The following is an 8803-nucleotide window of genomic DNA, read 5'->3' as shown; positions in this document are numbered from 1 at the left end:
CCCCAGCACGCCAACACTAGCCAATAGGGGGTCTCGGCTTACACCAAGTGCCCTTAGCTCACCTGAACTGTCACTGAAAAAGATCCACGGATCGACATAGCCAAGAGCGGGACTACAGGGGGTACAGGGTCTTGGAGGACTAAAGGGGACCCTCAGTTCAGCTCAGCTCGGACGGAGCTCATGCAGAGAAAAGATCAAAAAAGTCTCTTGCTTTCTAGTGATCGTCTGATCCTCGTGGTCAGCAAATTCTTGGACTGAGGGAGAGAAGAGAACTCCTTTGGTTCTGAGAAATGTGCGTTTTGGTGCCAGCGGGGGAATACCTCTAGGTATCTGGGTTTGACAACTCGGGTAAGAAGGAGAAGCCAAGCACAAGGAAGGGTCTCACAACAGCACCAAGCATGAGACACGAAGCATGGAGCACAAAAAAGGGTAGTGTCAGGTAAAAGTAAGGTAAGCATGTCTCAAAACCATTGGCGGCTCTCGTTCTTTGTACGACCTACAAAATACTTTGTCGACTCGAGTCGAATGTCCACTCTTCCTGAATCGTTCCATCCAATGCGGGACCGGGCCGAGTACAGCACAGCTTGAGATGGATCTTACACCAGCCAGCCATTCTTTAGCCAGGTAGGTACACTACAGGGAGCAGCAGGCAGTGTGTGATGTGACCGGGGAAATGGATCTAAGTGGACTGGTCATGGGTTCTTCAGGTACACAAGAGAAAAAAAGAAGAAAAAAAACAACGCGGTGTGGAATCCTCCAAGTCGGCAGCTCCGCCAATATTCCACCACGGGACATGTCCGGGAAGGGGTGTTAGAAACTACCATAGAGAATCTCAGATCAGATCCGGCATGGATCTAGCTAGGTATGGATACTCCCTAGTGTAGCCGGCTCCACGGATCTTAGGTACACGAAGAGATCCCCGAACCCGAACCGGGGATACATGTACAGACCAGACGGAGTGAGACAGTACTGTACGGAGTTTCCTGTTGATCACACACAGATTCAAAAATCACGGATCACAGACGGCTAGTAACCTTGCCTGGGTACCTACTCTCTCGGTGTCGTGGGTATTGGGTATATATCTCACCAGACGTCCTCCCTTTTCTTTCGGTCCTCCTTTTGTTGTTTCCTCTCTAGCCCACTCGACTCACCATCTTCACCCCCTCCCTTCCAGGCCAGGCCAACCCTCGAGAGGAACCGGGACGAACTTCATATTTACCTATTCTCACATTAATACCTAATAATACCCAACTATAATTCCAAACGACAAAACAGTCAAAATGAAGTTCACCCTTCTCTCCACCGCCCTTACCGTCCTCAGTGGCACCGCCGTCGCCCTTCCCACCGCCAGCAGCAGTCCCTCCTCCTCCTCCGAGAAACTCGAAGACCGCTCCTACGTCAACGCCACCTCCTCCTCCTCCTGCCCTCACCACCCCTTGTCCCCCTCCTACTGCGCCGGCACCGCCCGAAACTGGACTCTCGCAACGACCTACATCTGCGGCGACTCGCGCCTGGGGCCCGTCATCCTCCCCCAGTTCTTTTTGCCATTGGACCCGATCCTGGACATCTACGACCGCTTTGGCGGCTTGTGCCCGGGCCAGTTTCTCGAGAAGTGGTTCAACCGGACCGGTGGCGGGTGGTGGGATTACCCTCCCCAGAATGGTTTCAGCGTGGATGATGCAGGAGAAATCATCGCGGCCAACTTGACGCTGCAGACGGGGACCTTTTTGGACAGGTTCGGAAGCGAATATGGGGCCTTTTTGGCCCCCGCCGCGGCGCCGTATTTGCAGAGGAGTTTGCCGCCTAGTAATTTGAATGGGGATGCCAAGTAAGTTTCTTCTTGTCTTTTCACTTGGGTAGGTAATGATGAAGGGGAGACAAGGTGCTAATGACAAAAAATAATAATTTAGGTTTCCATACAACTACCACGTCTACAGCGTCATCAAGCCCTTCAAGGTCCTTGCTGGACCCATCGCCCCTTGGTTCGGCCAGCCTGGCCAGGGCGTGCAGTACCAGACTTATGTGAACGTCGCGACGCTTATTGCTGATGGGTATCTGAAGGCTGAGGATCCCCAGGCTTTGGTTCCTAAGCCCTTCTAAGTGAGGTGGTGAAGGTGGTGAAAACGATGGAAGGGGGATTCGTGCGAGATGGCGGCTTTGGAATGTCCTTGTTTGGACATGGTTCACGCTTTGTAATGGATAATGTCTGGTCTGGCTGTATATACCCAGGGGTGAAGCAGAAAAGGGGGATCGTAGAGAATATTGATCTGGTTTGGATATCCATCGCTGTGTATGATGGTGGCTAAAAGAGTGATCAGTGTGTGAATATCTCGGGCATTGTAGGGCTTCTTTTCGACGTAGGACAATGAAATCAGCGCAACGCAAAATGAAGAAAATGGTAAGAATGTTCAGTTCACCCTTCCAAGCCACCGATCGCGGAGGCGAGGATTGAGAATCAGAGAATGGCATGACTACCAACATAGACACAGCTCAAGCCAAGGATGATCACTGTCCAGTCCTCGTCGACTCCCATTCAGCCTCAAGTTCAGGAGGGGGCAGTTTACGGAATGAGGATACGGCCGTTTGATAACACCACCCCGTTTCTCCACTAGATCGTGAATGGATATGGAAAGCCGGCGACAAGCCGCTCCAAATGTCAAGCAAGAACCTCAGAGGTAGTCAGCTTTGACTGACAAACTGGTATCTGAGTCGAGTTTAAATCAAGTCATGGCGGGATAATAAGAGGAACTGGGGAATGGGTATTCAAGAATAGGCATTAACAATACCAGACACCACGCAACGCGATGCGGACTAACTACTACTAATGATAAAGATAACTGACAGACAGAAAGGCCTGCGGTGTTATGGTGCTGCAGCCCCCTCTAGCCCGTGATCGTCCCGTCTCTGGGTCGCCGACAGTAAACGGGTTCCGCCTCCCGGTATAGGTATAAATGCTGGCTCGTTATTAAATGATATTTGGCGTCACCTTGCCGGCGCGTCGTGCGCGTGTCTCCTGTTTCGTGATTCGTTTATTTCTTGATGCCCTTGCTGTCGAGGAAGGCCTTGAGAATGTTGACAATGTTCTCGAGAGCGGCGAGGTACTCCTTGAGCTGAGCATTGACCTTGTCCTGGTCGTCGCCGAGCTTGCTGTAGAAGTCCTTGCGGTAGGGGCAGGCGCTCATGGCGGCGCTGAAGATGGGCTTGATGAGGAAGCTGTGGTGAGGCTTGAGGGTGACGTCGTAGGCGGCGCGGAAGGAGGTAGAAAGCTCCTGGTCAGCAGCAACGACGTTGTTGGCGAGACCCTTGCATGTGAACTCGAGACCTCTGGAGAATTGCTTGTTAGCATACCGTTCCTTCTTCGTGGAGCCATCCAGCCCAGTGTTTCCCTTACCTGACAAGCCAGAGGAGGGCCTGGCCGGCCTTGTTCTGCTTCTCCTTTTGCTCGTTGTTAACAAGGTCTTGGAGAGTCTCGGACTCGGTGGGGTGGGCAAGGAAACGCTGGCGGATTTTCTATAACACAGAGAGGCACACTGTTAGCTTCCTGTACTCGGCATATTTAGGGACCTTTTTCAGTGCTGGACATTAGGCAGTTGACGCACCTCGACATTGCCGAGCATGTCGCTCTTGACGGGGGAGAAGGCGGCAGAGCCGAGGACATCGAAGATGGAGACTAGCGACTCGGCAGCCTCGAGGAACTCGGTGGTGGGGATGGCATTCTCCTTGTCGGCCTGGGCGGGGACGTCGGTGAAGGAGCGCTTGAGGGTGTCGAGGTAGGTACCTCCGGGGGGGATCTGGCCGGTAGACATGATGGTTATTGTGGGTGGTGATGGATGATGATGACGATGGTGAAGATGGAGTTTGGAGAAAGAGAAGATTAGAAACAGCAACGGACTCGACGGGACATGGTGGGAAAGGGGGTCAGTCACTGGCGGGTGGAACAGTGGAACTTGAAACTGTCACGATCCCCAATCATTCGACCGTTGCCCCGCCCAGAGCTAGGGGGACAGGTACCTGGAGGCGGCTGTGCTAGGTACAAGTAGGCTCGCTGGGGGCAAAGAGGACACGCCCTGAGACGCGGCAAGGTTCCCCTCCCCCGCAAATCTGATGTTTCTAAGGGAGCAAGTGTTCCAATGGACACGGTGTTGTATGTTTACTGTGTATGCGGGGTAACATAATCACAGATGTAATGGACATGTTCAATATTCCCGATTGACAGGTTTCGAATGCCAGACACGTTGTGAATCCTTGGATGTTTCTATGTTGATGAAAGCTTCCCCTTGTTGAACTTGACGATTAGGGAGAAGGACCCTTGTGGTTGAGGCCACCCGACGGTAGGCACGGGATGGCTCTCAACGTGACCAGGATACCGCGGACTTTTAGCTATTCGTTTCTGTCTTTTCATTGGTCATATTAGATGTTCAGTTCCACTATTCTACGCTTGGAGCTTTCCAGTGGACTCGGGTTCCTGAAAGTCTCGAACTCGTTCTTTGAACTCTAAAGACTTTCTACGGTTGAAGAAGCATTTGACTGAGGCGCAGCTGTCTTGTCTTGGACCCTTAATGTGTCTCTTCAGCAACACCACGATATCTTTGATCGACATGCTCAAAATACTTTTGAGGATTTGACGGAACAGCATGCAGTACAGATATACACACGCAAACACACAGACAGGCCCTTAACTTGCATTTACTACTACAGTTCAGCTGCACACAGACCACGCTGTCGCATCAATGCATTGCGGTAAATGTAACATAAGAACTATGAGCATGACGTCATTCCGAAGTGGGTGTTAAGCGATGAAGCCTTCGCCTTCCCAACTGGCTGTCTAGCCTTTTTCTTTGATGTTGTCTTCCCACATCTTTTAACCCGGCCTGTACCCGGTCTTCCACTCAACGGCTGGGCCTTTGCGCCTCTTGGAGTATTAACCCCTTCACTCGGCCAACCACAAACACGGGGAAACAGGAAAAGGGAGACAAAGTCGGATAAGAGATGCCGAGGGTTGGGGGAAGTCGCATGTTACCAGGGTATACCAGCCCTCTCCTCTTTCTTAGCATCACATGCACACCCTAGGCATACGTCTTCTCCGTATTCTCGAACCTGTTTATTCTCCGATTCACCTTGCTTTCTCAACTCTCGTCATCCTCCCTCTGGTCCGACGGGCTTCCCTTCCACTCAGCAGCATCCTTGCTGCGCTTACCGTTCCGCTTCCTAAAACGAGCATGATGTTACGGCTCTCATTCTTATAAACGCCGGGTCCTGCCTATCATCCGACACCTTGCGTGCTTTAGCGCTCCCGTCTTGCTGGCCAAGAACTCGTTTGATACCCCTTCTTTTTGATTTTCTTTCCCAAAAGTAAACATTGTCTCGCCATAGTGTACCTCTCTTGGAGCATCAGGCAATACCGCAACAATGGCTACCGAGCTGGCTGCAGGTGGTCCTGCTCAGAACCGTAAACACGAACACAAGAAGAGCACCAGCGAGAAGCTCAAACATCCCATCCGTGAGATCCGCGAGAAGCTGGCCAACAGCAGTTTACACGAACATCTGCACCACGAGAAGAACAAGATCGGAAAGTTCAAGAACTTGATCAATCCCCAGCACCGCCACGACGAGGCCCACGAAAAGGCTTGTGACGACAAGCGAACCAACATCTGCCTCTCCCATCGATTCGAGTCCTTCTTTCCCGAGCGCGATGGCAACAATATCAAGTGGTATGTCGATGGCAGAGACTACTTTTGGGTAAGTTTGGATTATCGATGCTCACAGAGTCACTTGATCTAACAACATCACAGGCTGTCTCTGTAGCCCTCGAAAAGGCAAAAGAGACCATCTACATTGCCGATTGGTGGCTCTCTCCCGAACTCTTCCTGCGTCGACCTCCCGCCTATAACCAAGAATGGAGACTCGACCAAATCCTCAAACGTCGTGCCGAAGCCGGCGTCAAGATCTATGTCATCGTGTACCGCGAAGTCGAAGCCGCACTTACATGCAATTCGGCCCATACCAAGCATGCCCTACAGGCCCTCTGCCCAGAAGGCTCACCAGGACACGGAAACATCAACATTATGCGCCATCCCGACCACAATGTCCTGGAGAACGCTGCCGACATGACCTTTTACTGGGCCCATCACGAAAAGTGCATCGTCATTGACTACGAGATAGCCTTCATCGGCGGTCTTGATCTTTGCTTCGGCCGTTGGGACTACCACCAGCACAGTTTGGCAGATATGCACCCTGAAGGTGTCGCCAACGAGATCTGGCCCGGCCAGGATTTCAACAACAACCGCGTCATGGACTTCAAAAACGTCCAGGATTGGAAGCAGAACGAGCTAACCAAGGCAGAGCATGGCCGTATGCCGTGGCATGATGTCGCCATGGGAGTTGTGGGTCCCTGTGTCTACGATATTGCTGAACACTTTGTCCTTCGCTGGAATTTCGTCAAGAGAGACAAGTACAAGCGTGACAAACGCTATGACTGGATTGAGCTACAGGGCCGGCAAGGGCAAGATGAAGATCTAGTCGGAGTTCAGAGGCCCAAATTCCCCGTGGGCGAGTACGTCGTTCATCCACTCACTCCCCTCACCAGCAAACCTATCGTAGACCGAGGCACAGTCCACGCCCAAATCGTCCGCTCCAGTGCCGACTGGTCGAGCGGAATCCTCACCGAACACTCGATCCAGAATGCTTATAGCGAGATCATTCGCAACGCACAGCATTACGTCTATATCGAGAACCAGTTTTTTATCACGGCCACTGGAGACCAACAGTCACCCATCCACAACACGATAGGCCGCGCCATCGTAGACGCCGTAGTTCGTGCTGCCAAGGAGGGCAGAAAGTTCCGCATCATTATCATCATTCCTGCTGTTCCTGGATTTGCCGGTGACCTTCGCGATAATGCCGCCTTGGGTACCCGTGCCATCATGGACTACCAGTACAAGTCCATCTGCCGTGGAGAGCACAGCATTTTTGAGCAGATCCGCAAGGAAGAAGTTGACCCCAACCAACACATCTTCTTTTTCAACTTGCGAAGTTATGATCGACTCAACAGGACTGCTGCCGAGAAGAAGATCGAAAAAGAAGCCGGACTGCCATACCAGGAGCTCCAGCGAGCCCAAGCGGAGGAAGTCATGGGGGAGGGAATCCACGGCACCAACGACCCTGAAGGTGGCCGTGATTCCCACATGGGTAGCCGAAGAGACCAGAACGGTACTGCGCAGGAATCCGAAGACCAGAAGCACAGCCGCGACATGAAGAAGAAGTTCGAGGAAGCTAGGAACAAGGTCGAAAAAGAAGGAACCGGCGGTGACGGAAACGTGAGCGCATACGCCAACGCCGACGGCGAGCTGGACGGTAACATCAACGGGGGCCACTTCAACGGCAGCAACCCGAACGCATCATCAGAAGAATCCAACACAAACAGCCCTCCAAGGGGTAAAGCGTACACGCGCGCCCAGTCTTCCTTCACCGTCGCCCACCACGCCATGGCCCGCACCGGATCTGTAGCCGAAGTCAAGTGGGACGGCGACCCGGAAGACGAGATCAACAACTGGATCCAGGAGGAGCTCTACGTGCACGCCAAGCTGCTCATTGCGGACGACCGCATCGTCGTCTGCGGCTCCAGCAACCTCAACGATCGCAGCCAGCTGGGCTATCACGACAGCGAGCTGAGCATCGTCATGGAGGACAAGAAGACGGTCCAGACCACCATGAACGGGCAACCCTACGAGGCCGGGTGGCACGCCACGTCTTTGCGTAGGTACCTTTGGAGGGAGCACTTGGGTTTGTTACCGCCGCAGGATCTGGACGCTAGTGACGACCCCAACGCGCAGCCCCCTGGCGATGACTCGCCTAACGATGTGTGGGAGTGGGACGAGAGCTGGAAGCAGGTGGAGGATCCCCTGAGCGATGAGCTGTGGGAGATGTGGACGAGCAGAGCGACCAAGAACACGGAGGTGTTTAGGCACTTGTTCCATGCTGATCCTGATGATCATGGTAAGTTCTGCCTTGCCATCCCTCCCCGTTTCTCACAATGACTCACTAACATTTATCCCAAAAGTCAAAACCTTTGACGACTACAACGCCTTCCTCCCCGCCAAGGGCGTTAAGCCAGGCCACATTTTTGACCGGTTCATGCCGCCCGCCGACGCCCGGAAGAAGCTGGAGCAGGTAAAGGGACATCTGGTCTGGATGCCGCTCGACTTCCTTAAGGATGCGGACATGGCGGAGCGCGGACTCCAGGTGAACTCGTGGACCGAAAGTGTTTATACTTAGGTAGGCGTGCCACGGTGGGTGCGATTGAGGCTTATTGACTTGACTGAGAGGATGCTTGTTTGAGTTCTGTAAGGACAGTAGGGATGAGGAGAAAGTTGGGTGGGCTGAGCTGCCTATGGTTTATAAATGATGTCTTCCGAGAGACAGTTTCTCTTGATGATGAGCATGATGATGAATGGTCAACGACAAAAGGATGATTGGCGCGGCGTGCGGGTTACGATTGGGACTGACTGCATTGCTTATCATTCCCAGGTGTAATATTGTTAGTGAATATGAGAATAATGATTGATGAATATATCTAGAGTGTCCTCTGAGAGGCTGCCGGCTTCCCGTAAAGTGTGTGTGTTTTTTTTGGTTGAGATTAAAGCCCGCTGTTAATTTCGCCAGGACAAAAAGTGACAAACATGGTGGTGCGCATGCTATCTGAAAGAAGCACACGAAATGTGGAAAGCAAAGAAAGATGTATTTGTCTTCCGACTTCCGATGATGGTCAAGGGGAAGAAAGATATGTCGTCGCAAAAAAATGAAA

At 52.4% G+C, this 8803-nt stretch overlaps 3 protein-coding genes across 3 annotated transcripts; 2 read left to right on the top strand and 1 right to left on the bottom strand.

Moving 5' to 3' along the window:
* Positions 1 to 554: 554 nt before the first annotated feature.
* SMAC4_01206 (uncharacterized protein) lies at positions 555 to 2336 on the top strand. Its single transcript, XM_003350261.2, has 2 exons — positions 555 to 1828; positions 1911 to 2336. Exons 1-2 carry the CDS (start codon positions 1281 to 1283, stop codon positions 2098 to 2100), a joined length of 738 nt encoding a protein of 245 aa, XP_003350309.1. The 5' UTR covers positions 555 to 1280; the 3' UTR covers positions 2101 to 2336.
* A 416-nt stretch (positions 2337 to 2752) lies between these two features.
* Positions 2753 to 3846, bottom strand: SMAC4_01205 (uncharacterized protein). Its single transcript, XM_003350260.2, has 3 exons — positions 3600 to 3846; positions 3392 to 3510; positions 2753 to 3324 (listed from the first exon to the last, which is right to left on the bottom strand). The coding sequence occupies exons 1-3, from the start codon at positions 3804 to 3806 to the stop codon at positions 3030 to 3032; spliced, it is 621 nt and encodes a 206-aa protein (XP_003350308.1). The 5' UTR covers positions 3807 to 3846; the 3' UTR covers positions 2753 to 3029.
* Positions 3847 to 4820: 974 nt separating this feature from the next.
* On the top strand, positions 4821 to 8693 carry SMAC4_01204 (uncharacterized protein). The gene is made up of 3 exons (XM_003350259.2): positions 4821 to 5739; positions 5793 to 7995; positions 8060 to 8693. The coding sequence occupies exons 1-3, from the start codon at positions 5410 to 5412 to the stop codon at positions 8272 to 8274; spliced, it is 2748 nt and encodes a 915-aa protein (XP_003350307.1). The 5' UTR covers positions 4821 to 5409; the 3' UTR covers positions 8275 to 8693.
* Positions 8694 to 8803: the final 110 nt, after the last annotated feature.

The sequence above is a fragment of the Sordaria macrospora genome, chromosome 3 (assembly GCF_033870435.1).
Source record: "Sordaria macrospora chromosome 3, complete sequence".
NCBI classification, from domain to species: domain Eukaryota; kingdom Fungi; phylum Ascomycota; class Sordariomycetes; order Sordariales; family Sordariaceae; genus Sordaria; species Sordaria macrospora.
This window is presented reverse-complemented; position numbering and strand designations above follow the sequence as displayed.

What these genes read in the sequence shown, in the direction of transcription:
- SMAC4_01204 (XM_003350259.2), top strand. Translation starts at nt 5,410, where the DNA reads ATGGCTACCGAGCTGGCTGCAGGTGGTCCTGCTCAGAACCGTAAACAC. An exon ending in ATGGCAGAGACTACTTTTGG is followed by an intron (nt 5,740 to 5,792) that starts GTAAGTTTGGAT and finishes ACAACATCACAG; the next exon opens with GCTGTCTCTGTAGCCCTCGA. An exon ending in TGCTGATCCTGATGATCATG is followed by an intron (nt 7,996 to 8,059) that starts GTAAGTTCTGCC and finishes TTATCCCAAAAG; the next exon opens with TCAAAACCTTTGACGACTAC.
- SMAC4_01205 (XM_003350260.2), bottom strand. Translation starts at nt 3,806, where the DNA reads ATGTCTACCGGCCAGATCCCCCCCGGAGGTACCTACCTCGACACCCTC. An exon ending in ACATGCTCGGCAATGTCGAG is followed by an intron (nt 3,511 to 3,599) that starts GTGCGTCAACTG and finishes TCTGTGTTATAG; the next exon opens with AAAATCCGCCAGCGTTTCCT. An exon ending in GCCCTCCTCTGGCTTGTCAG is followed by an intron (nt 3,325 to 3,391) that starts GTAAGGGAAACA and finishes GCAATTCTCCAG; the next exon opens with AGGTCTCGAGTTCACATGCA.
- SMAC4_01206 (XM_003350261.2), top strand. Translation starts at nt 1,281, where the DNA reads ATGAAGTTCACCCTTCTCTCCACCGCCCTTACCGTCCTCAGTGGCACC. An exon ending in AATTTGAATGGGGATGCCAA is followed by an intron (nt 1,829 to 1,910) that starts GTAAGTTTCTTC and finishes ATAATAATTTAG; the next exon opens with GTTTCCATACAACTACCACG.